This window comes from Adelges cooleyi, unplaced genomic scaffold, assembly GCF_023614345.1.
Source record: "Adelges cooleyi isolate 19-005CV unplaced genomic scaffold, UGA_ACOO_1.1 ACOO_flye_CR_arks_rails_tigmint_CR_PRNA_8, whole genome shotgun sequence".
In the NCBI taxonomy this organism is placed as follows: domain Eukaryota; kingdom Metazoa; phylum Arthropoda; class Insecta; order Hemiptera; family Adelgidae; genus Adelges; species Adelges cooleyi.
In genome coordinates this window covers 276,702-304,471 of record NW_026096513.1, presented here as the reverse complement: position 1 = coordinate 304,471, position 27,770 = coordinate 276,702, and the positions used below count along the sequence as shown (strand labels likewise).

Genomic DNA, 27,770 nt, shown 5'->3' with positions numbered 1-27,770 from the left:
ATTATTCGATACTGTGTTCCGAGCTCTTTTTATTCTTTCCAATTTTTATAAATCCCGTGTGGCTTGAGTTAAGTTATTTACAGTTTTTATAGCATGAAGACTAGAAATACAACTGTATAAAATAGAAACTGCACACTCATGTCAGTACTTATAACAGCAGTGTTACGATAACCAATTAGAAAAAAATGTTGTAAATAAGAAAGGAACGAGAAATACATTACATTTACAATAATTAGCTGTACGTTTTTATGCCTGAAAAAAGTCTGAATTGTAAATTTTGTTCAGTTAAATTTTCCCGCTTTTCGAGAAACACGAATATCATAGATCTCAAAATTATACAAAAAACTTACAAAATTTGTAATTAATAATTAACAATAACACTCTTACCTTTCAATTTGGTTCTTCTTTTGGCTGTATAATAGATTTGTTAATACATTAAGATAACACGGCAAATCTATTATTTATAAGTTTTATTACAATAATGATTTAATTATATAATTTTACAATTTAAAAAAAAAAAAATAATATTGAGATCAACTATTTTATACAATGAATACATGACGACCACAACAACGTTGGCTACAAAAAGACTGTACCGACGTTACAAAATTAGCTACATTAACACCAGTATAAATTACACATACATATGCTCTCTAGTCTATAATTATGTAGAAAAATAAACACATTGAAAATTAAATTATGAACTAAAATTAGCAGGCAACAGTATTTTTTTCTCCATTAATTAACATAGATAAATACATTTAAACTAAATTTGAACAATTGTTAATATTTTATCAATTTGTTTAATACAGTATTAATGTGTGGGTTACAACTAAACTATTGAACACAATATAATCATAATAAATTATTGTTTATAAAACAAAATATATATTTTTGTATATAACAGGAGAAATCAGTACTTGTAAGCAACGAGAACTATCTCGCAATAGTTTATGGCAGTGATCAGTTGGCGTAATAAAACGTGTTTAAAATAAATTATTAAATTGAACAAAAAAAAAAATCTTCATTAACACACTAGTTAAGTTTAAAATTAATTCAAAATATGAAATTAACAATAACAATTATGTTGTTATAAAAAATTCCATGTACAAATTTTAAAAAAAGGAACCAAAAAATTGACCAGACAAAAAAATTTGTTTTGCTTTAATTACAATGTATAAAATTTAACTAAATGGAACATGTAAATGACTTATCAAGTATAATTATTAATGTCAACATTAAATTTTGGATCTCACGCTTAGGAAGAAGTACAGCTTGATTAATAGTTCAAATTATTAATCAAGACATAAATTAATAATAAATAATAATTTAAATCTGCCTCAAAACAGTTTACATACAAATTGTTAATATTTATTTTTATACATAAATACCTAAGCAGTCAAATAAATAGAAAACAAAACCTAGCGTAAAAATAAAATAAAATACACATCTTATAATTTTGTTTGTTGGACCTCTCATTTCATTTTTCAGATAGTATGTTTTTTTCTAGTCTAGTTTTTTTTTTTTTTACTTTAGCGTTAAAAAAATCCAGATCTTTTTATAATCATACATCAAAGTATCTAAAAATTATACAATATTAATTTAAATTGTATTTCAGTTTGTACTTTTGGATTCCATTTTTTGCACATCAAAAAAATTGAGTCAAATAATACAATAATTTGATTTTCAGTACAAAAATATACATTATAATTAATAGAACATTTTGGTAAAAAAAAAAAAAAAAATTGAGATCTGAAATTCTAGAAAAATGTATCTCCAACAAAAATTGTTTAAAATATTTAATTATGTGTATTTACAATAATTTTCTACTTAATTATAATAATAGAAGACACAGCATTTTATACTTTCAGAGGTTATACAGTCGTTTAAGTTTTGTACATATTATATGAACACATAATGTGTGTGAAGAGCTGATTAAACTACTATAAAATTAATGTTGACAATGTTATATAATAAAAATAACTTATTTAATAGCTATATACAACAGATGTTCCCAAATCATTTTAATGACGGCTTTAAAGCTATGTTTTAATTTATCTATTACACTTAATCATTTGTAATTAACTTAGCCTCGGTAATATTTCACATGAAAAAAAAAATGTTTTCATTTAAAAGAAGGACAAATAACCTAATTACAAAAGTACTTCAAGCGTACCAACGACATATAAAATATACTATTAATCGACTGCATAAGTCACACACGACTAATCAATTTCATCAATTTACTTTACGCTTTGAACAAAGTATCAATAAAACTATAAACGCTATCGTTTTAATCTTATTATATGGTAAAAAAAATGATTCACTTAAAGCATACGAAAAATTGACGTTCTTGTAAAAACTTTATTCTATACTCAAAAAAAATTCAAACAATTAGTAGAAAATATTGCTTGCAATAAGAGTTTGTCAGGGACAAATACTTAAAATCATACGTGTTCTTTTATATACAATTAGTTATATAAAAAAAAATATATATATATTAATACAAAATAATGAATACAAATATTGTGTAATATCGTAGATACTAAAACTTACGTCAATTGTACTACAGTATTATTATTGGACGACGGTACAGGTAAAGCCTGACTGTGTAATACAAAATTGTCATAGATTTCTACAAGATCAGACATCTTATATTCCTCCAAACACACGAACCCTTCTAAATTTGGAGATTGTTTCTTTGCACATATAACACAATATACACAATGTTTTTTCTCTTGTTCACGTATCAAAAGAATATTAAACACTTCCACCTATAATTACATTGTCGCATTAGCTAAAATAGTTTGAATACCAAATAAAATATAATTGTGATTATTTGAAAACTACTTACGTCACAGTCATGACAATAATGCGAAGCTTCATTCTTGCCTCGTCCATGAAAACGAGTCTGAATTTTTTTTAATTTAATAAACTCCATTGTGATACCACATTGTCGCATAGAACACATCAAACACATCCTATTTAAAGTAAAAAATATGGTTTTATAATATTTTTTTATATTTTTTTATATTAGTCTGCAATAGTGGTCTTGAATGATACCGATATTTCTATACAACATCAAATGTCACTATTTCTTTTCGGCAAATTTGTAACATTCAATTGGAATATTGTTATAGTTTTGGAATCGAATATTAAATAAAAAAATAATTGAAAATTAAAAAGTTGCAGTATATAACATGATCGAGAAATTATCTTGAAAACAAGTCAAGGTGCTGAGTACCTTTAAGATAACCTTTTGGGAAGAACAATATTTTTTTGGTTTTTCACCATACATAAGTAGTACTACATCTAAAGAATATTATGAACAAGAGAATGAATTGATCATTTTCAAAAAAGTTCTTGTGTGCCGTAATTTGTAAATGAAAAATGCATTAATTTTTAGGGTGTTTTTTCCAAATTAGAGAGAGAAGCAATAAACTTTATTTCATTTTTGGCCTTATGAAGTACCTTGTGGGTACGATTTCTGATCCATAGACTTGCTACATGAAAAAAAATCTGTTCAGCGATTTAAGAGTTATTGTGAGTCTAGACACAAAAATTAAAAAATTAAAACACATCATTGTAAAAATAATACTTTATCTACTTAGAAGCTTAAGCTTAAATAATAATAATTAAATAAGAAAAGTTGAAAATTGAATTGATAAAATGATTGTTTGTCGACTGCATTATTTAAAATTGGTACAACACTTTGAGAAAGTGTTGTTACAGATCATTATTGAAAGACATTTCTTTTATACCATCAGACTACCCCTATTATTCTCCTATTGCCTAACTCCTACTATTATGTAAAATTAGTTTAAAATCCCTTAACTCAATATAGTAGCCTTACTTTACGAGGTCATAGAGCCTAGGGTCTGAAACTTTGATATTTCGAGCTAAATTCCAACTTAAATGTATCATAGGAACAATGCTTTTATAACTCTGCAATTTATTCCATTCGTAACGTTCTATTGCAAGTTGGTATTGTCTTGCAGTTAATGGGCCAACATTCCAAGCAATGTTATTACACCAACCAACGGCTTGAACCCAATGAACACAACCTGCCACCAAACAAAAATTTTTTTAACAAATCTACCATTTAAAACTAATATTGAATTATTTTTATAAAATCTTACCAGAGTTTACCCAAACCATGTCACCAGGTCTTTGTAAAAATCGATACAAAGGAACATTCGCAGCAAGCAAGTCTTCAATCAAGGGCCACCACGAACCGTGTAAATAGTTTAACCCATATCTACAAAAAAAAAAGGTATTTATAAATACAATATTTTACTCCCATATAATAATGTAAAATAAATTTACTTTTCACAAAGATTGTTGATGACACCCCAATATGCGTCTGGAACGGCAAACCATTCACAGTCTCCAGGCCCGATATTTATATTTATAGAACAGAAATTGTTATTTTCTTGATGGCCAGGAGTTCGACTTCCAGGAACCTATTTTTAAATATTACATATCAATAGTGGACAATTAAAAAAATATATAAATACATACTTTCATATACAACTGTACAGTGTTCATGCCTAATATAGAATGGCCGACATGCGAGAGCATATTAGCTGCGGAAACAACACGTGCGAATGCAGGTAATTTTGTAAGTTCTTGCAACTGAGATCTCCATTTTTTTTCATCTGATAAATCGACATTTGTACCAAACTTGAGCATCTTACTACCCGCTGGAGGTTTAATGCCGGGTAAATTCTACAAAAAAAATAAATACATTTACTATTATTATAACGTTAATACAAATATTGTACACCTACTGGTATACAATATTAAAACTTACAATATTCTTTTTTCGTTTCTTTTCCATAGACATAGAATCTTTGGAATCTGAATCAGATAAGTTAGAATTAGGAACTGAATGAACACCAGTGATACCTTCTTTTTCATCCTGAAATATTATAATTATAATAAACTTTAAATTTTACAGTGGTTTTACAGCAGAAACTAATATTCAACATTCTCTAACAGCTAATAGCAACTAAAAAGGTATGACAAATTCTTGCTTAAAACATGTTATGGTTAATTCGGACTCAATTTTATCGACTTATTTTTCGGTTTATTCGGTCTTAAACTAGTTCAATATACCGACTCTATTAAACTAAAAAAATTTAGTAGTAACAATCTTACTCGGATTGATTCATGAAAACTGGATGCCTGGTATTGGGCATATTTAGCAATAGTTGTATGTGATCTATGACTTATGCAAGCCCACCCTCTTCGATTTTGTTTGACATCCCAATTATCGTCACTGCTTTGCATTACTTGGGTGCGAACTTCAACAGAATGATCTGGATTGGTTTCCACTAGCGTTCGAGTTGAAAATAATCCCAAATCTAAAATAATACATTAAATTATACGTATTAACTTATTAGCATTAATACTTTAATCACTCTACAGTAGTTTACAATATTTACCTAATTTAAGGGCAGCAGCTAAACAACGGACAACCGCAATAGGATTTTTTAAACAAAATTCCTGTAAACGAGGGCTAAATGCATCCTTTTTATTTTCTAACATCACGGATGGGGTAGATGGTAGTAACTGTTCTCGTGTTAGTTGCTGTGGCGGAGGATCAGGTGGTGTAGGTGGAGGTCCATTTGGACTCAGTACATTTCTATTCCACATACCTGATCCAGTTTCTTTCCTAAAAATAAATAGAACTTGAAGACTTTTTTTTAACTAAAGCACTATATTTATATTGTTGTACGTCCTTAAATAATATACTTAAAGAATCTGAATAGAAAAGGTTAATATTAATCTCATTTTGTTTTAACATGGAACATGCTTTAGCTTTGGCCCCCCAGCACGAAAATAACACTAATTGCGATACTAATTTAGCGCAATAGATTATTGTTTATTTGGCCAGAACATATAATAAAGACTATACTATCATCATAAATCGCAAGATTATAAATCTGAAGTAATCACTATTCAGGAGCCAGCAGGCTAAAGCATGTTCCATATTTTATCATTTTTGCCGTTAGGCTTTAAGCAGACTGTAACTTTTTCAAACAGCTGTAACTTCTGCTTTTGAAAAAAATATATACATAAATGAATATACTCAATAGTGAAACTAGTTTTAGACGACACAATAAGTTCAGCAACTTTAATTTAGCAATCAGAGAAATATGGAAAACTCAATTTTTGTTAGGTAAGGTAAAAATTGGGAATAGTATCTTAATCAAATGTCTCCATTTAAGAGACAGGTTTAAAACATATATATATGTATATATGTATATATATATATATATATATATATATATAAATAAATAATAATTTACATATAATCTTCTGCCTTAACAGCCAACAGGTGTATTTCCTATTATATTTTTATTGACCTTGAATAAAAATTATTTTAAAAACTATATGCAAGATAAAAAAGAAAAAAAAATGCATTCAACTAAGTATTTTAACAGTTCTACAATTAAAGAAACACTTGATGAAAAATAAAGAATTTCATACAAAATTAGATATTAAATTACAAATAATTTAAATTATAGTAAGTATAGGTTAGTACATGGGTACTAAAGAACTTGTATGAAGCATAATACTCCACCTTGTAACATAATTTGATACAATGATCAGGTAGTAAATGGACAAGAAACAGGTGGTATAGTGAACACAAAAGGCAATACTCAAATCACCTGTTCAAACCTTGTGTTACAAAAAGGTGATTTATACTTAATTAGAGCCATTATTATTATCATTTAAGAAAGAACGTTATGTTAGCAGATACCAACAATTTAAATAAAATATTAGTTCTACCTTCATTTTTTTTTCGTAATAATGCGAAAAATCTTGATTTTTAATGTCAAACTCCAAACACAAACCAAATTTATTTTAATTCATTCTATCTTAAACCAAACTAAGTTATTTATAAAACAATTTGAGCACAAACCTAACTTTGGAAAAATGAATGCAATAACAACCTATCCAGTTTTATACACCAAACTAAACAGACAAATGCAAAAACTTGGTAGATAACAAATTACCGATAAGATGATTTTCTAGATCAAATTATGAAACCAGAAATAACTAAAAATATATTTACTTTAAGAAATTTTGTAAGAGTAGTACTTAAGAAGATAACTAAATGCCTAATTTTTTATTTGAAATAGTAAAACACTGAGCTGATGATGAACACCTAAACGTTTGCTCACTAGTATTATGGTTATCCATCTGCTGTCACAATTTCAAGCTATTTAAATATTACTTACTTGGCAACACTTAATACTTCTTCAGCGGTCATACTTAATGAGTAATCAGAATCGGAAGAACTAGTATCGTGGTATCTGACCACAGGCTCAGAAGCTATTGGTTGAATACATGTCTTCACTTCTACAATTTTTAAAATTAATAAATAATTAGTAAGTTTAGAATAAGATCATAATCATTTCTTATATGAATTACTGTATATCAACCATAAAAATGTTAATAAAATAAAACGAGTTAATAAAGTAACTTCATAATTAATACTAACGTACCATAAGTTATAGTTATTTGCTATCACTTTATAGTGCTATTTCAAGTTTCAACAAACAATTTAATTATGCAAAATTAATAAGTAATTATCTAATTAACAGCATTAACTATTCATAACTTCAACAATAAACAATTTTATAACAAAATAAATAACATACCTTCAGACTGTACTGTTGCCGTTTCGTTTGGTTCTATCTTAATGTTATCCAGTTCATCAGAAGAACCGAATTGCTTGAGCAAATCTTCAGCTAATGAGGTAGTTAGCTCTTTTTGGGATAAAAGAGCCTGCAACTCCCTGTCTAGTTCTTGATTTTCATTTGTACTGTCTATTATATCTGTTGATTTCGAATCACTCCTATTTTGATCAGGAAACTGTTTGATGACTGAAGAATTTTGATATTGTCCTTGCTGACCAACACCGCTACCGTTTTGTTGTTTCAATCGCATTTGCTGCTGATGCTGTTGCATCATTCGATAGTTATTTTGCAATTGTTGGAGCATTGTCTGAGGATTCATAAAAAAAATCATAATAAATTATTATGTAGAGTGGCAAATAATTTAATCACTATGAATATAATTTATTTACCTGTTCCCGGGGTGATAAATTATTAGAATTTTGTTGTAGAACATTCATAATTTGTACTTGTTGACTACTTAAATAGTATGCAGGCAAAGGCTGAGGGCTATCGTTAGAACCAATTCTAGGTTCAACCTAATATTATAAAAAAAAAATATTATATTTAAATTATAATGATAAAAAGAGTAAAAAGATTAAATCATTGTTTTTGCACAAACATACTTTAATTCTTTTAGTGGTATTTTCACTTTGTGGATCTGGTTTAGGTGAATTATAAGGAGGAGGCTGACTGGATATCATTTCTTGAGATTTTTGAAAAGGAGTTTGTGCAGTAGTCTTTTGTTGTTGCTGCTGCTGTTGTCTAGATGACATTTCAGCTGAAATGGGTAAATTCCAAGCTTCTTCAATTGAAGGCAACTGTCGACGTCTGATAAAACAACAATTCAATAATATTTTATTTCCCCAGTTTTAGATAATTAACACCCTAAACATTATAAATATACATTACATGTACAAATTATTGTACTAAAAAATGTAATAAATGATAAAAAAATAGTTCAAGTTCCACTTGAATACTGAACTTACTTGCTGGTAATACTAGGCATAGGTGCATTGCATAAGTGCGTTTGTAAAAACTTGATACGTTGACCAAGATTAGGATTCATTGTAGATACTGGCACATTGATTGTGGTTTTCATTAATGATTCATTCACTGTACTTCCTTTGGTTGCATTTACATAACAAGCAAGTGCGTCTTTTGGTTGATTACAACTTTCATACAATATACCTAGAAAATAATTGTGGGGAAAAAAAATTACACACAAACAAACATAATTATTTAATATTTGGATGTTAATTAATGTTAACTATAATGAATTACCTAGATTAGTCCAGGCTGCACTATGTCCTTTATCCAATTGCACTGCACATATATATGCTTGCAGTGCATCCATAGGCTGGTTCTGCTGCTGATATAAAACTCTAAAATAAATTAAAACGATTGTAGTTTTAATAATATCATTTAACATTTATGTGGCAAAATGTATCATTTAATAAATATATTAAAGTTTACCAACATTATGCATTTTCTATAACTATTTGTTCTTATTATATAGAAAACATTTACTATTATTTAAATTATATAATATATTACTCAAATATAGTATGTTTATTTACCCGATAGAGCACCATGTATCTGCGTTTCCTTCAGATTTCTCAACAGAATTACGATATGCTATAAATGCGTCATGAACTTTTCCAACACTTGCGTAACAACGTCCGAGCAAATAGAGTGATTGGCCTGATTTATTGTCTGCTTCTATAGATTTTTGTAAATATTGTATAGCTACAGTTTCACGTTGATTTTTATCACCTAAGCATTCACAACTGTGGTACATCCATCCTAAAGGTAAAAAATTGATTAGCGTCAATAATGTAAATACCATTTAAATTCAGAAAAAATAAAAATAAAAATACCCTTACCTAACTGCCGACAAATATCAGCACGAAGATGTACGGTAATTTTTGAATCATTTAATAACTGTTCATAATGATCTTTGGCTAATTTATACTTGCCTTGAACCTCATATAAATGTGCAATATGAAAGCTGACTGCAAATAAAAACAAAATAAACATTAATACTTAAATACCAGTTTATTAAATGTAGTTTTAACAACAAAAAAAGGCTTACTTTCTAGTTTTGAAAATGTACTAAGACTGGCATCCGAATGAGCATTTTTTAAATGTTTTAAAGCTGTTTCCCATTCATTAAACACTTTGTACATCAAACCCAATCTGAGATGAACTTCATTTGCTCGTTGAAAATTTGGGTCTACGTAGAGAAGTTTTTGAAAAAATTTTATAGACCTGTAAATTAAATTTTTATTACACATGTGAAAATTTGATATTAAAGTAGTTTTTAAAGGACAAAAAAACTAATAAATATATTAAAATAAATCCAATATAAATAGCCTAACAGTTGTTATAAAAGTATGACAACTAATAACTGATATACCTCCAACTGTTATTGTGTAAATAATGATGCGTTTTCTTTGTCTTAAAAAAGAATAAATGTAACTTGAAAGATATATAGTGAACCAGTCTTAGACAGAATATTTTTAATACCTAACAAGTATGATGCAATTTTATTTTATGCATTAGATTAGCAAGTTTAAAATAACAATACTAACTTTAGGATTAGATAGATTACTATAGAATTTTACATTATTGTGCTTGTATTTACTTTTTTTACCTATCCAAGAATAAAACAAAATATGCAACTATAAAATATATAACAGTTGCTGATATTTATACCTACTAATTTGGAGCACAATGTTCATTTAAGCATAACACTGAGAATTGACATTCAACGGTATTAATAATGCATAACATGCACAACTATTATTGCAACGGATGACCTAATTACAATATTTACTTTTAGTGTTCACAATTTTTTATTTCTTTAAATGTAATAAAAAAATGAGTTAGCATTTTTGATATAAACTCTCATATCCGTTTTACGAAAAATATAACTATATTCTTAAAATACTTAATAATAAGCTTTCAACATTTAAATACTAACTAAAATGTTTAAAACAATTATACTTCATACAATAGTAATTTTATGAGTTATGGCAGTTTTCAATGACACAGTGGCCATGTATTTAGCAGTAATAACTTTATTGTTTTCAATACTTGGAAGGAGCATAATATATCTGTACCTAATTGTAAGCCATTTAACAACACAACTATAATTAAATGTTTACAACAGTAACGTGCTCTCATAATCCATTCGGATTAGATCATTAAGTTTACAGTGTACAAACCCAATTTGTTATTAAGTTAACTATTTTTTTTTATACAATTAACTTTTTAGTAGGTTTTTTTTGTATAATGATGCGTCTATTAAGAATATATTATTTTGTAAATATCTAATACCTTTCACAACAATGTAAAATATATATATATATATATATATATATATAAAATACAATTAATACCTAGGTATACAATTTTCAAGTATTGCTGTCATACATTGTGAACACTAAAAATAAACAAAAAACACGACGTTAAAGACTAGAAGTTACGCCAATTAGTTACACCACTGACTTTTGGTTAGCAAGTCGACCACCGACAGATAAATACAAACTACAATAATTTATTTAGCTTGTTTAAATAACATTAGTAACACATTTGGGAAATAACAATGACTAATAATTTAGCAGACTATGACGTTGCCAGTATCGGAAATTCGTCAGCTAAGTAATGGTCGTATTATTGTGGGAATCCTGACCGAATGTTTTGTGTTTGATTCACTAGGTATATCTTGTTATTAGTAACCTACAGGATCAGAAAAATATCAATGATTTTTACAGCGTGCCACGAGCGCAAATAAGATACTCTAGAATCTGCATTGGCCGCAACGCAAGCAACGCCGTCAGCGTGTACGTGCGACACGGGCGACGACAGTAATCGCTGACAGACGGCCGACGGAAATGGGTTTGTTATGACTTATGAGAGAGCCGATGTGTTTTGTGTTATACAATCGCTTGCGGCGTCACAAGAACGATGCACCCGCGGACTGCACGCGGACGAGCGGGAGGTCCTGAAAGAGAGAGAGAGAGAGAGAGAGAGAGAGGAGAACACAGGAAACAACGCGGTGCAGATGTGTGTCATCGTTTACCTGATGAGATAACACGGCAGAGAACGATGCGATGTACACTACGCAGAGACGACGACACTACGAGCAAATTTAATAATAACATAAATACACAAATAAACAAAAAAATGAACACAAATTTAATATACACTATCGACGATGGGTGCTAAAAATAATAATAATAATAATGCGATAAGCGGAGAACAAATTGAAAATATTAAATAATAAATAATACACACTAAAAGCGGAGGAAAAAATATAATACGAACAGTCGCAGGTCGCGCTGCTGCGGCGGTGTAGAGGACATTGTCGTCGCCGCCGCACGCCACAGCCGCTACCGCCGCCGTAGAAAAAGAGGGTCTTTCCGCTGCGTCCGAGTGGTGGGGTGGAACGGGAGATGAAGGGCCGGAGTGACGGCACCGGACGGCCAGAGGGTGAGCGGGGAACAGCAACGGCAGCGTCCGCGCGCATCCCTACTACGCCTAACGTGAGTATACAAACGTAGTGGCAGCGGCGGCGGCCGTTCTAAACATTGACCTGTGGGACGCTAACCTCGGCGGCGAGTACGGAGTGAGACACTTCAGTGGTTGCCAAATCCGTGTCCAGTCATCGTAAGTCGTAACCTGCAGGTTCCTCACCGTCGAAGACGCCGACGAGCACCCACTACTACCCGTCAGCCATTGCGCAGACGTCAGATCAAGAAATAAATTTACTAATATGATATTATACATATACATATATATATATATATATGTATATATATAAATTATTAATATTGTACAAATAGTTTTACTAGGTATTGTGTTGTTGTTGTTGTTGATAGGCCCTAACAGCGATGTAGATCATCCGGAGGGTAGAAAGATTCTATATGGTGCCTGGTGGACATCAGGTAAACGAGTTCGAGGTTCCTCTATTCTTTCCCTTTTTTTGTCCAATACTGAAGTTAAGAAACAGGTTTCCTTTCATCGATTATTTGTATTATTCTCTGTGCTTCTTACAAATGCGTTGTTGCATTATTTTTTTTTCACAAAAATCTAACCTTCAGACTTGAAAAATAGAGAGAAAAAAATACAAATCGAACTGGACAACCGATAAAATAGAGCCATATAATAATAGATCATATAATTTTATTATACTACATAAACTAGTGATAGGAACGAATGTACCTTTTTAGCTATAGAGAATTTTATTTTAAAGGTTACAAATTTAAATTTGTTCAAAAAAATAGACAAGTTTTTGACTAGTATTGACTTGGTATCTTAAGAATCAAACCTGAAGTATATATTATACGTTTAGAAACACTTTTTAAAACTAATATTAAAATATTTGCAATACATAAAATAAACAAAATTAAAAATAGATACTCTCAGAACTAACTTTAGAAAAATAGGCACGAATTTTTCTTAAACCATGATATACCTACGAATGTAAATAAATACAAGAACTGTAAAATCTATTTGTTCAGTAAAAATGTCAACAATAATTTGTAAAAAATAATTTGTTTTAAACTTTTTTTGTTTATAATCATTGACTAATACGGACCATCGATTCAACGTTTTAAACCCAAAAGGTATAATTAGTACAACAGTGTCAATAATAGCAAAAAGGAATGGTGTGGGAAAAACTTTAGAATATTGGTGAGTTATTTTCAGTTTCAAAACCATATAAATCGTTACTGTCTAAACAAAAATTATGGCCATCTGTAAACGTGTACTAATAAGTAATGTCAATATTTAAAACCTTCTTTTTTAGTATTAAAGATACTTCGTATTTTATTAAAGTTGGCGTAATTTAAAACGTTAAGAGTTGAAAATTAAATTATGACTCAATACTCATAGTTTATAAGAACTGGTATTTGGTAACTGTTAAATCTATGATACATTATAACATAATAAAAAAAAAGTAATTATTCACTTTTTATTTACCATAAACGACAAAATTAACGACTGATCTTGGATATAATAGCTAACGAGTATATTGTAACAATAAAGGAGGAGGGGTTCCAAACCAATATTAAATAGTATTCAAATTTTAACTATCTACCGACGTAGGTAAATTATATTATACATTTAGTTGAAGACCGCTGTGTAAAAAAACAGAATAGGGACTAGGAAGTCAATCAAGTGATGGTTTTAGATAATACACAATATTACGAGACTATTATTTCTATTATTAGATATTGTACAGTTGTCGAGTTCCACTAAGCATTGTTAAGCACTTAAATTTGAATTAGTCTATATAATTATATACTTAAAGTATTTAGGTATGTTAATATTGATATTCGAAAGATAAAAAATTAAAATATAATCATGGCCTATATTCTATACTCTATAGAATATGTGTTATCATTTATATTTAAACGCACAAGGCACATTACCTATCTGAGATAACGGCAAAATGCGAAATAGATAACATTGACAATTGCAATTATATTATATACTCATTAAATATTATATTCGTAATATATATATATATATATATATATAATTAATGTATAATATGATGATTTGTAAGCATGTTAATGCAAGAATATTAACAATATGTATGTTATGTGTTTTTAGCTCAATTTATAAAACTTACCCTACTTAAAACTTTAATAATACTCGTCCAAAAAAATACTGTACATAATAACTATTGTCCCACATTATATAATGTTACAAAATCTGTTTATTGTATGATGTAAATATTAAAATTATAACAGCTGAGGCTTATTGTTTCATAGAAAAAAAAATAATAGAAAGTGTAATACCTTAACTTGTGATATATATCTGTGTTAAAGCTCCTTCACTTTTTTGAAAATTGTTTACAAAAACACAATCTAAAACAAGTACTATGCCAAAGACTACATATACATGCCAATCAGAAGAAAATGTAATAATGTTCGATCCTACTTTACCAAATCAATATTTTAATTAATTTAAATATTTTCATATTGTTAAAATAAAAAAAGGACGAGAAAATTTGGCTGAGTGGGTACGGCGGTAGTGTTTTAACGCTTACTGTCATTAGTTCAACATTAGGGTTAATTTGCGGGGCAGAAAGCCATCTAGAAAAAACAAACTACCATCCCTCTCTACAGCGATAGACTAACAACCTATCCCAAAGTTTAATTCATTAAGAAATCTTAATCTCATCTTCATCCCATGATGGCAGCCTTGGGCCTTCAAGGTCTGTTAATTTGCATAGGGATGACAAACATTTTTTAGAGGCCAATGCCTATGGTACCTTCCTATAAATCAGCCGTTTAATATAATACATAAAAGATCTTACCATTGATATGAATTAAAATGGAAGTATACAAGGCCCAAACCATACAAAAAATTTGCATCTTTCCAGTGATTAAATTCTGCATTATGATAATACTTGTGATACGCAGACATTGCTAAAACAAAATTAGTATATATTAATATTGAGTAGGGAAACTCGGCCAAAATGTTATGGGGAAATATACATAACATATTTTTTTAAAAGGAGACTTGTGTTTACTAGATAGATCTCTTATTTAACAAATTAAAATAGTCGTAATAAAAGTTTACCTCTTTCAAACAAAAAAAATGATCAAACACCTTTACTCAAATACTGGTAGTCCTGAAGGCACAGTAGTTATAGTACATACAGTAATATAAAAGGAAGTCATTAGAAAAAAACGAGATTATACATAATATTTTAATAATTTGATGTGGCGTAGTAAAAAACAATAAAGATGCTCTCAAGTAGTTAAAAAAAAGTAATAATACATCAATCAAAATGAAAGTCAACCTTGGAAATGAAAGGAATTATTAATTACTTTAAACAAGTTTTTTTAATGTTTTTTTATACGTATAGTGTCAGTTTTAATATCTAATAAAGTAAAAACATACTTCCAAAACAACAAATACAGCAAATTACCTTTGGAATAATTTTCTAGCAACAAATGAAAATGTCCTAGTTTGCAATATGTTTTTGAATCAATATTAATTGCTTTTGAAGACTCATCTTCTGTTCTTTCTTTATGCATCTGCATTAACATCCTTTCAAGATATTTAATGGCCTAAACAGTAAACAAATACAACTTGAATAAAAATAAAATCTTTTTGTTTTTAAACATATTTTTTTATCATTATGTAGATGTAAATATAATAGTTTATTAATAAATAGTAATTATGTCACAAAAATAAAATAACCAGCTGAAATTTACCAAAACTGCAAATTAATATAAAACTAAAATATTGCATTATAAAAAGTATTAAAATACATGCATTCAACTAGAAAAAAAATCATATTTAATTTTGATTCTTCACAGCAAAGACAATGTAAAATTGTTCTTAAATTTCAGTACAGCCTTATTTAAATAACAATATATTTAAACATTGCTTATAGAGTCTCTTTTTGGTAATTATTTACATTAAGTACATAATGTACTTATATGTTCATTTGTAATATACATACTTTGAGTACAAGGTTTTTTTTCTTTTCTTCTTTTGGATCATTTAACTTCAAGAAGCCGTACATCCGACTAGAAAATAAACATATGAAATCAATTATTTATATGAAATAGTTGAATGTTAAATTATTATTCACTTATTTAAAAATAAAGAGAAAAATCAGTATAAAATGAAATAATATTAAAATGAAATGAGATGACATGGGTAACAAAATAGTTGTACATTGAATTTATCATATATTACATATTTAAGAACAATATTTGCTAATAATAACTTACCTATACTATATCAAAAAATGCAGCGTAGTTTTAAATTTTTTTATAAATACAATTTTTTTTTCAAATATTTACATACTAACGGCTTTGTTTTAAGAGTATATAAATATTTTTTTTATTTTACAAAAAACTACACACATTTTAAAATTATACATGTAATTATATCAAAATATTTTTCTCTCATAACAATAAATAATATTATTATCATCTTTTGTATTTGTAAATTATATTCTATTGCAATAATAATGATAATTGATAACACACTCATTACTTATATATAAATATGTTTTGAACTGATAATTTAGTAAAATTAAATAGGACCAATATTACAGAAATAATAACAAATTTAATAACTAATCAAATTAAATGACTTAATAATTTTACATTCTTGATTTTTAAAAAATCAAGTTATTATGGTAAATGAAATGAAAAAAAATCTACTCTGTAACTCTAAGAGCTTGTTGTGAATAAGAAAAAAAAAACGCTACACACTAAAAGTGAGAAGATTTCGTCATAGCTTTAATATTAAATAATATACAACGGATAGATTGGATTTCAGATTTATAGATTAATATTGAATTTAAAAAAAATATTCATATTACGATCTTAAAATTTTTAATTTTCAATTCTCTCTTAAACTATAAGAGATAGAAAGTTGATTCTAAGCTCATTCATTACAAAGAGCTTGTCAAAAAGATACAAATTATAAATTTAAAAAATTTTAAATAAATGATTTGTTTTATACAGTTAAAAAATATGTGTATTTATTTTAGCTATTTTTCTTTCCACTTGCAGATATCTGAAACCGATGAACAAATTTTTGTTGTTTAGAGTCTTAATAGAATCGAATGCGGTCTTTAAGGAAAAAATAATTCTTGGTTATATTTTTTTACTATAACAACTATTATTTATAGGTTCCACCTATATTTCTCATTATTATTAAGCTACATAATATATCACTATAATGAACTTAAAAGATTTTAAGTAAAATCCGTACATAACACTGTGTCCGTCTATGAAATTATTTTTTTACAACATTGAATAATAAGTTGAAATTAAATATCCTAGTTATTAGAATACATTTACATAGTAAGTAAGCAATTAGCTGTAATGCAAAATATAATTGCAGTAGCACGCACCTGTCTAAATCCGACAACATTTGTAGCTCTTGACTTGTTAAATTGATTTCACTATACTCAGCCATCATTTTCTTTTATTCTCCACAACGTAACAATTATAAAAATATATAAAAAAAAAAATAATAAACGTAAATTAAAGAAATGAATTTACAAACAAACAAATTATAAAATACATATTGATAACATTTACACGAATCACAATGCAAACATTTATTTTAAGTTATAATAAATAATAAACTTTAGAGTTTTTAAAAATCCACATTTTAGTTAATGCAATTAATGCAAAAATAACATCCGGCTTAAGGTCACTGACCTAAATCAAAATACATAACTTCGAGGCAGGCAAGAACAGTAAGTAGCCAAACGAACTCGGGAAAGTAGAACACTAATCACAGAAAAATTTAGTCTTATCCGGAGGAAGTTGATAACAAATCGTGATGATAATTTAAGGTTATGGTAGAACGTGGCTACTCGAAACATCGAATATGAATACCAAGGTCAATTTTTCAAAGCACCAATCACCATGCTGACAATGAACGCTAATGAGTTATGCGTACCACTACCACCTATAACAGTTGATACCTCAAATCATATATATTTATAATTTGATCCAAGAATTATACTTTGTAACAAAGGGTCATTGAACTTCTCTACAAAATAAAGGTTAACGGCCTTTTAATTTTTAAATATTTATATTAAATAATCAATTCCTAATTTGGAACTCGTGTAAACATTAGTAAATACTAAGTACTAAATTGTACACTTTTAATATTTTACGATGGGCCATGCCTGCCTATAGGTTTCCCGTATCCAGCATAGACTTATGTTATAAATTATAATAAATACATCAGCTAAACGTAAATAACAAACATTTCAATCATATCAATAAAACCAATGTATTATCAAATAATTAGCAGTTGCCATAGAAATACAAACCACTACAATTACAAAGCTAGACTGTCGCCATAATGTGTAATAGGTATGTATATAAGTAAAATTGCCTTCTCAACTTCAAAACGAAAAAAGGTTTGGTTTAATTAAATAATTATACTCCATCTATAATGGTAAGTTGTAATAAAGCATTATTTTTTTTTATACGAAACTTTTTTTGGTTTAATAAAAAGTATTATACTTAAAAATGTGTACATCGTTTTAGTTATTGTCGCGGGTAAAACCAGCGGTAGAACCGCAATCTGAGGAAAAACAAGTATCTTATAATCATAAAATATCATCTAAAGATTTGATACAGAAAAGAGATTACACAGGAGCCCTCACCATATTAAAAGTATTCATTGAGTTCTACTCGTTATGTAATAATAATATGCACCAAATCCTCTGTTTCACACTGTAGTCACTAGTCTATAGCAAGGGCGTCCTCAGGGGGGGGGGGCAGGGGGAACAACTCCTCCCTAGCTTTTCCGCAAGTTAAAAAAATGTATATCTAATATGCTAAATTTGTAAAATTTATTACAAATTCATAGGCGGTCCCCTCCTGAATTTTCAACTGCGGGCGCCCTTGGTTATATAAATAAATGTATTATTATTGTATATTTTTTTAAATGTTTGGTGCCTAGTAAAAAAATTATAATAAGCATTTCTTGTGATAACTATAAGTAAAGCCCCGACTACAATGTAAATAAAGTAAGCAGAAAATAATGTTTTTAAAATTATTAAATACTGATTATAATATGCATTGATTCAAGATGGGAGTGCTCACACTTTACATAGCCCGATAACAATATTTTATCAGTCAACATGACCGTCCACACAATCTGCCTTGGCCTGAAAAAAGTATAATTAGGGACCTTGACCTACTTATACTAAATTTGTTGGAAGTTAACAGGGTGTTTTTTGTAGCATCTAAAAACTCCCGTCAGTTATAAGAAAAAATCATAATACTGTTAAACTATGGTCTGTGAACTTCGTATATTTTTAATTGGAAGGGGAAAGCTAGATGGTGTTTGAAAGAGTAGAGCCCTTTCACTGGAAGTTGCGTCATCTAGATTCTAGTTTAAAATCACACAATTCGCATTAAATGTTTATTTTTTGAACTTAAATAAAATGGCTCAGTAGTCAGTGGATAAAATATATTGGTTATGCTTAGTAGTTTGTTTTTTTTTTATGGAAAAATAGTTTCATTTTATACCATTATTTTGTAATTTGTTTTTATAACCACGACATTCATATTTCCTATCAACAAAATCTAATCAACCTGAAATCTATTAAACCGTAATCATATTGACAATTATTATGAATGAAAAATAACTAAAACTAGAGTCTTTAACTAAAACTGTGGTGTTGGGAGATGATCTGGACAGAGGGAAAAATTCTAAAAATGAGTACAAAAGTTTGTAGGGGGTCCGAGATTGAGAATTAACGGTTAATCTTTCGCCAACGATCTAGGTTTATGGCTATAATTTTATTAGACTACCGAGTACGTTGTCGCCTTATTAAAAACCAATTAGAAAATTTTAAATTAACTAGCCAGTTTCTCTCGCCACCTAAATGAAGGTGGTACCACTATAATATTCTTTACAGCTTCTCACATCCATAAATCATTATAATATTTTCTTATTATCAATGTCGGCTTATGAGTATAATACAATGGATCAATCTATATTTTTACCGATCCCCCTTAAGATGAATTAACTCATTTGTGCTTATGTGTAAAATTATATGGAGAAGCAATATACGTAGATGTATGTAGTTAAATCGTTTCTATTGTCTTTGGATGTTCCGCGTGTCCTATGTGTCATACCTATGTACAACTACTTAAAATTAACACATAATTAATTAATATTTTAGTTTGATTTGGAAAAATCAAAAGAAGACGTAGAACTGGAACAATGGGTAGCATATTGTTATTTTCACCTAGGCGACTATAAAAACGCAATGAACATTTATAAGAAGCTTAGTGAGAATTCGAAACCAAAACATGTATTTGTGAATTTAGCTTGCTGTTATTTTTATCTAGGCATGTATCCAGAAGCCGACGAAGTAATGTATTGATATTGTAATAATTAAAAACCGTTAAATATTATTTTAAGATTATATATTGACAAGGTTCTACAAAAATCTGATTTCTCTGAAGTGAAAATCCGATTGCAATTTCATTTGGCACACAAGCAAGGCGACGAGAAAAAGCTCATGGAATTTCACGAGCTTTTAGCTGACGTTGTAGAAGATCAAATATCCCTTGCAGCCATACATTACTTGAGATCGCATTACCAAGAAGCAATCGACATTTATAAAAAACTAATGGTCAACAATAGGTGCATATTGATTTACACACAATACAAAACAAACATTATACTCTAGGTCAATCAAATCTTTATAATCTTTCTATAAAAAAATAATTAAAAAATGATCATACAACAATCGTAGGCCGTAGCTAATATGTTTAATATATTATACCTAAATAGATACACTTGTTTTTTTTTTTACAGAAAATTCTTGGCGTTGAACGTTTATATGGCTCTATGTTACTACAAATTAGACTTTTATGATATCTCTCAAGAAATATTAGACGTGTACATTAAAAAATATCCTGATTCCATGATACTACTAAATTTAAAAGCGTGCAATTTGTACAGACTTTACGACGGCAAAGCGGCGGAAGCAGAATTAAAAAATCTGATAGTAATACACTAACACAACTACAGCGTGATAATTAAGAATTAGACGCTCATATTTTCCCAAAATAATTGAAATTTGGTAGTTTTACAATTTGGCGACACTTCAGCTTATGTAATTTTACAATATAAGACAAAATTCAAATTATTAACTTTTAAGCTTTTTTTCGAGCACTATCAACTTTTAAGACTTAAACGGTAACGTATACATTTAATTATCTTTTTAAATAGAAAATAGTTTCCTGACAATTTTAACTGGTCGATAACCAGTTTTGAATAAATACTTTTAAAATTATCAAAGTTTAAAATTTAGGACGGGAAGTGGAGTGCAGTACATTAACGAGCCTCCCCGCTCCCATCCTAAATTTTAAACCTTTGTAACTTAAAAAGTAATTATCCAAAACTGGTTATCGACCAGTAAAAATGTTCATGAAATTATTCTTAATTTAAATAGTTAACTAAATATATACGTTACCATTTAAATTTAAAAAGTTGATAGAGCTATGAATAATACTAAAAAAAGGTATTATTTAATAATTTATTAATATTGTGAAATAACATAGACAAAAATGTTTTCAAAAATAAAAACTAGAAAATTGCGATTATTTAAACAAAAATGAGTTACTTATCCTAAATGAATCATGCTGTATATCTATAGTATATACTTTGAGGACCATAAATCACAGACTATTTGTATTAATTAAAGGCAAGACGATCGTCGACGTTTAAATTTTGCGAAGACCTAATTAAGCACAACATGGTCGTATTCCGAGACGGAGAAGGAGCCTTACAAGTGTTACCGCCTCTCGTTGATATCCTTCCGGAAGCTCGTCTCAACTTGGTGGTTTATTATTTAAAACAAGGAAACAACGAAGAAGCATACGAACTAATCAAAGACTTGGAACCTGCTATTCCACAGGAATACATATTAAAAGCTATTGTTAATGTGGTTGTAGGCCAAGAAAAAGGGGATGTACGTACAACCATAATTGACAATCTATTATAATTAATGATGTAATTAATACCTACTGACGATGCAATTTTTTTTTCTTATCTAATACACTTCTCAGTCAAAACAAATCGAGACCGGACAACATTTGTTCAATATGGTCGGTAGCAGTTCCAGCGAGTGCGATACCATACCAGGAAGACAATGTATGGCTTCGTCTCTCTTTTTGGAAGGACGTTACGACGAAGTCAGTCTGTATTTAAGTTCCATAAAGAGTTATTTTTCAAAAGACGATAGTTTCAATTTCAATTTTGCTCAGGTATACCATTAACTATCAAATTAAAGTATTAACTACCGCTAAATAAATTGGTGGTAGGTAACTATTGACGGTCACCTTAGACGTACATAGTTATTATTAAATATGAACAATACTTATCTTTTGGTTTTTTTTTAGGTAAAATTAGCTCTGGGCGAATACAAAGATGCGGAAGAAATGTATTTACAAGTTAAAAATACTACAATAAGGGAAAGTTTCGTTTATAAAAGTCATTTAACACATTGCTGTAAGTTATAAACTATAATTAGGTACTTCAAAAACGAGTTACGAATGAGTTATATCACTTCTATTTAAGAATCGATCGACTATTATGCATAGCTGGCGTTTTATACTTATAACTCAGATCGTTTTTAGACACGTGTCGACAAATATCAGAATACGTTTAAAATTCAAATAGAATATCTTCTTATGTAAAAATATTGATTTGATGATTTTAGTTATTATGAACAAAAAGCCACAATTGGCTTGGGATTTGTATTTAAAAATGGAAAACTCTCAAGATTCTATAATAATACTGCAATCAATTGCAAACGATTGCTATAAAACTAATCAATTTTGGCAAGCAGCTAAAGCTTTTGATATGCTAGAAAGATTGGATTTGTTACCCGAATATTGGGAAGGAAAACGCGGTGCCTGCGCCGGAGTTTTTCAGCAAATCGTTCTTGGAAAACAATCAAAGTTCGTAAATCCTACAGGCTACATATTATACTATTATATAGCCAATCAAATTATTATAACTATTAAAATATTGTCTTAGAATTTCTTGGTCATTATTTTTGATTAGTCCAAATTTACAATCCTCGTTTAGACTATAAAAAACTTTCGGAAAAGACCTCCGGAATCCCTGTACACATATTATATTATATAAAAATAACAGAGGTCTCAGACCTGTTAAAGTTAAAAAAGATTGAATATGGCATGGTGGTCAGAATTGTTTTTCCTTTTATTACAATAAAAATAACCCATTTCAATTTTTCAAAATTATATAAAATTTGAAATGACATCATTTTTTTACATTTTCTAGTCAATTTATTTAAACAATAAAAAAAATCTATTTTCTTAAAAATAATTTAGTGACGAGGGAACTAGAAGCTGCACGAAAGAATTACAATAATTGTAAAATTATTACTTTTGGATAATTATAGAGAAAATATTTTGTTTTATCCCCTAATGCTTATAATAATGATACTTATTATGATAAAAAAAAATGATGTAACCCATATGACTAGTTTTATACATACTATAATTATTTTGTATAACATTGTATTACAATCGCAAAGAACCCCTTAGTTATTACCACTTAACACCATGGTAGATAAGAAAATGTTCTTAAATGTAATCATTTTTAACAAAATAATTTTTTTAAATTGTTATTATTTTTAACACCAATAATATTTTCAGTGATCAACTAGCAGATATCATTCAATTACTAAGAAATTCATCAAACTCACAAGTCGAAAATATGATACGAATGATGAAAAAATGGGCAAAAAATAACAAAGTCATAATTTAAAATTCAAATGTGAAATCGCATACACAACAGCTGTACGTAAATAAATTATAACTTTTGTTAATTTATATTTTTATTTTAATTATACAATAATTAAATATATAATAATTCAATATAACAAAATAAGTTTTCTAAAAGATCTATATATATATATTTCCATCATTCGTGTATGTCTATTCATTTGTATAAATGTGCATGTCAGCATACAAACACAATTTTGAATTATTGTTGCTTTTCTTGAGTAATTATTACTGTGGATAATAAACTATTTTAGCATTTGTGTTAAGGAGATTGCATGCGGTCTGTTTTTAAGGCGTTTTGTATAGGCATGTTTAAGAAAAAAGGGGTTTTAATAAATTTCGATCATGTCAATTAATTTACCGGTTAATTTATATAAGCTTCAATGTATTATTTTTAATTTAAATAATTTTTGCTAGGAATAAAAGCTATTTTGTTTAGACCAAAAACCAGATAAAATTTCGATATAGGATGGTCTAATTTCAATTCTGTAAAGAGAATCGAGTGCTTTGCTACTTTACTGTGTTAGATAGAAAGCCGATTTTCATTTAAAAATGTCTGTTTCTTGTAACTAAATAAATTAAATTTCCAATTTTTTCAATATTAAAACCCAAGTTTTTATAAAACAAAAAGCAAAAAATCAAAAATCTATTTCCTACAAAACTTAGTAAAGTTGCCGAAGAACTCGTATATCTTTACAGAATTGAAATCGTACAATCCTAAGTAGTCGAAATTTTGTCTGGTTTTTAGTCTAAAACATAAAAAAAAACCGCATGCAATCTCCTTAAAAAAACTTTGTTTGCCTTTGATTTTTCCACGGCTTAATAGTTAACGTTGATTTTTACATTGACTATACCATGTTCGTCATAGATCCGTTAAAGTTACTCTCGATAATCTCTATAATTTCAATCTCTAATAAACTTTGTTTATATAACAAACGTAAATAAAGAAGTCAGATACGACTTGATGAGGAGGCTTATAATTTTCCAAGTGTAAATTTAATATGAGCTAGTTGAAATTTAAACTCCATGACAACGTGTAAGATTCGTTTCCAACCTTATGTGTTGCCATGTTGTCTTTAAATAATGATAGTAGTTTTTTTTACTATTCAATGAACTACACAATAGTATGGTGTTAAAGAATATAATTTAATTAAAAACTTGTAAAATACTCACCTACTTGTTAAAATTGTTAATTATATGTACTAGACAAACATTTAAACATCGATACCTACGTAAGTACTTATTAATAATTAAGACGTATTATTTTACTTATTTTAACAGGTTTATTTACTACGCCCGATCCTTAAATCTTTTGCAGTTTGAATTTTCTTTCTGTAGAATTTTCTTATTTACAAAACCTTCTTTGTAGTTGGTACCCAATTCGTTTAATAAATTTCCCCTATGACCACCAATTCTCAAAATTCAAACAAATACTAGTGTAAGGATATCAAGTAACACCTATTATTGGGCTACTGTCTTTTGATTTTTGATCACAACGTCGTGATATGAAAAAAACAAGATGTTTCTGTTATGTTTTCTACATCAAATTGGAAGCCAATAAAGCCACCCCACATTTGTATGACGTACCCAGAACATTCGGCATACGCGAGGTGGTCTATTAGCTTCCTGTATGATATCACCAAAATAACGGGAACTTCCCGGTGCTATTATGACGTGTTTTGCACAAATCCGTAGTTCGCGCTACACTGGATTTTATACGGTTGCTTGTTCTCGAACTCGATCACTTGAACAAGTCGAATCGATGCGAAATTGGGTTAGGCTCACGTGCGCTGGCCGACAAGATGTGGACAAAAATGTGCTTTGTCAATATTCGGTGCCGGACTTCATGGCGAAGAACCGTAAAGACATGGTAGTAGTATTGCCGTCGAACTTCCACTCGGTGTCGCAAATGGTGGCCAGCGTCGTAGTTCGACCGGAATGCGCAGAAAACCAATGCGAAGTGGCCGTTTACAAACCGCTGGCCAGGTGCGACTTGGAATATCGGTTGGCCTACGTCAGCCAGCACTACGAGATGTTGGGCACCAGCGACGCCTTCGAGTTTTTCCACGGCCCCGGCGAGTCTTGCAAATGTCATGTGCCGGAAACCGCCTTGCCCCCTATTTTGCGTTGTCCGCAATCGGCACGGATGAATTCGTTTATTTCCATGCTAATGGCGTTGCGTTCGGATGCGCATTGTTCACAGTGCAACGCGCCGTCTAATTATCCAGAAATCATGACCTACTTGATGACCAACATTGAGAGTCTGACGGATGTCAAAAACAAAATCGCCAACAAATGTACTGGGTAAGGCTTTACTTGCAAAGGTAATGCAAGCGAGCGTACTTACCGCAGTCGGTAAGGCGGGTAAGAGTAGTGGCCACAATTTTCAAAATAAAACTTTCACTTTAAAAGTTCTCAGGAAAAAATGTTAAAATCAAAGTTTTTGAATACATATTAGTTTTTTATTAAAACTTTAATTTTGCACATAATAAAAGTTAAAGGTACAACTTTTACTCTGGTGACTTAACTTTATGATGATTTCAGAATAGAAAAAAATTCACATTTTATTTGAACACACAAATATGTTTTTTATTAAACATCAAAATGTATAGAACTAAACATTAATAACCGAAAAGTATCAACTCAAAACGTTTATTTGGCTTATAACTATGTTAAGTATCTTTAAACGATAAACTTATTATAAACAATTCAATATTTAACATACATAAGAGATCTTATGTTATTTTATGTTTGCATCACTTTTTTACACTTAGTGGCCATATTAAAGGCTTTTCAGGTATTTTTATTCCAATATTTTTTTGTTTCTTATCACATACAGACATACCGAATATTTGAAAAACGCTTTGATGCTGACTGATCATTTAAATTCCAAAACGACAGCACTAGACTACGAGATTAAGAGATGTGAACAGTTCATGGACGATTTAGTGGCTAATTTGCAAAATAAGAACAGCTGCTACGCGTTTAGATCAGGACAAAAAGAATACTTCATCAAAATGGCCGATGAAAAATTTGCCCTGGAATTCTTCATGAATGAAATCATTAAATCACAAGAACGAATAATCCGTAGTTTGTCAAACAAATACCAGGAGATAGAAGTCATGTTGAAAATAAGACATTTGTTTATGCCGATATAGCTGTTGTCCTGTCTGTACCAGCTACTACAATTATATATTTACAGTACTTACCAAATAGCTCACTTTATGCTAATAAATTGATATATTAAATATCAAAATATAAATATAAAATAATATTACATATTAATATATTAAATATATTTATTACATTTATATGATACACATTTAAATCAGTAAAATTAAATAATATATAAATACAATAATAAATACGTATAATTAAAAAAAAAAAATACATGCTCTTATAATGAACACAAATATAATCCATAATAATATATTACTATTATATAATTATTGTAATTAGCTGATGTAATTTTGCAAAGTCTATTAAATGCATAAATTCCATAAGTAATAATAGTAATAGATTTATTAATAATTCATAGTTGATATTTAATAATATAAATATAAATATATATATATATAAAGAATGTATATATACAACTTAAGGTACAAGAATATAATATTTAATAATTCCTTAAACGTTTTAACTACTTTAATCAAAATGTATATTTCATTACAAATTAAATAATTTAAAAAATTGTAAACAATAAATCACAATAACAATTAGGTACCTATAG

The 27,770-nt window shown here is 28.8% G+C and overlaps 3 protein-coding genes across 6 annotated transcripts; 2 read left to right on the top strand and 1 right to left on the bottom strand.

Annotated features, from left to right (window-relative positions):
- Positions 1-1,838: 1,838 nt before the first annotated feature.
- LOC126845688 (lysine-specific demethylase 6A) lies at positions 1,839-18,009 on the bottom strand. Of its 4 annotated transcripts, none has more exons than XM_050584504.1 (22): positions 17,590-18,006; positions 16,180-16,246; positions 15,640-15,781; positions 15,022-15,133; positions 9,784-9,959; positions 9,575-9,703; positions 9,269-9,494; positions 8,973-9,073; positions 8,678-8,879; positions 8,315-8,519; positions 8,102-8,227; positions 7,674-8,019; positions 7,251-7,371; positions 5,448-5,677; positions 5,161-5,366; positions 4,814-4,921; positions 4,522-4,728; positions 4,327-4,463; positions 4,140-4,258; positions 3,854-4,064; positions 2,855-2,981; positions 1,839-2,774 (listed from the first exon to the last, which is right to left on the bottom strand). In XM_050584504.1, the coding sequence occupies exons 1-22, from the start codon at positions 17,655-17,657 to the stop codon at positions 2,553-2,555; spliced, it is 3,588 nt and encodes a 1,195-aa protein (XP_050440461.1). In that variant the 5' UTR covers positions 17,658-18,006; the 3' UTR covers positions 1,839-2,552. The 4 variants fall into 4 exon arrangements, with proteins under 4 accessions (XP_050440461.1, XP_050440464.1, XP_050440463.1 ...); XM_050584505.1 differs by lacking the exon at positions 1,839-2,774 and adding an exon at positions 3,472-3,549 and having other exon boundaries at positions 2,925-2,981; positions 17,590-18,009; XM_050584507.1 differs by lacking the exons at positions 15,022-15,133; positions 15,640-15,781; positions 16,180-16,246; positions 17,590-18,006 and adding an exon at positions 11,776-12,050 and having other exon boundaries at positions 1,840-2,774.
- Positions 18,010-18,452: 443 nt separating this feature from the next.
- Positions 18,453-24,045, top strand: LOC126845747 (intraflagellar transport protein 56). Its single transcript, XM_050584621.1, has 10 exons — positions 18,453-18,653; positions 18,746-18,874; positions 20,395-20,586; positions 20,653-20,861; positions 21,036-21,228; positions 21,928-22,194; positions 22,292-22,489; positions 22,625-22,733; positions 22,945-23,185; positions 23,909-24,045. Exons 1-10 carry the CDS (start codon positions 18,651-18,653, stop codon positions 24,018-24,020), a joined length of 1,653 nt encoding a protein of 550 aa, XP_050440578.1. The 5' UTR covers positions 18,453-18,650; the 3' UTR covers positions 24,021-24,045.
- A 1,489-nt stretch (positions 24,046-25,534) lies between these two features.
- Positions 25,535-27,329, top strand: LOC126845791 (uncharacterized). The gene is made up of 2 exons (XM_050584689.1): positions 25,535-26,341; positions 26,877-27,329. Exons 1-2 carry the CDS (start codon positions 25,707-25,709, stop codon positions 27,193-27,195), a joined length of 954 nt encoding a protein of 317 aa, XP_050440646.1. The 5' UTR covers positions 25,535-25,706; the 3' UTR covers positions 27,196-27,329.
- The last annotated feature ends 441 nt before the right edge of the window (positions 27,330-27,770 follow it).

What these genes read in the sequence shown, in the direction of transcription:
- LOC126845791 (XM_050584689.1), top strand. Translation starts at nt 25,707, where the DNA reads ATGACGTGTTTTGCACAAATCCGTAGTTCGCGCTACACTGGATTTTAT. An exon ending in ATCGCCAACAAATGTACTGG is followed by an intron (nt 26,342 to 26,876) that starts GTAAGGCTTTAC and finishes TATCACATACAG; the next exon opens with ACATACCGAATATTTGAAAA.
- LOC126845747 (XM_050584621.1), top strand. An exon ending in TAGGCCAAGAAAAAGGGGAT is followed by an intron (nt 22,195 to 22,291) that starts GTACGTACAACC and finishes TACACTTCTCAG; the next exon opens with TCAAAACAAATCGAGACCGG. An exon ending in GTTCTTGGAAAACAATCAAA is followed by an intron (nt 23,186 to 23,908) that starts GTTCGTAAATCC and finishes TAATATTTTCAG; the next exon opens with TGATCAACTAGCAGATATCA.
- LOC126845688 (XM_050584504.1), bottom strand. Translation starts at nt 17,657, where the DNA reads ATGATGGCTGAGTATAGTGAAATCAATTTAACAAGTCAAGAGCTACAA. An exon ending in AGAAACGAAAAAAGAATATT is followed by an intron (nt 4,729 to 4,813) that starts GTAAGTTTTAAT and finishes TTTTTTTTGTAG; the next exon opens with AATTTACCCGGCATTAAACC. An exon ending in ATTATTGTCATGACTGTGAC is followed by an intron (nt 2,775 to 2,854) that starts GTAAGTAGTTTT and finishes ATGTAATTATAG; the next exon opens with GTGGAAGTGTTTAATATTCT.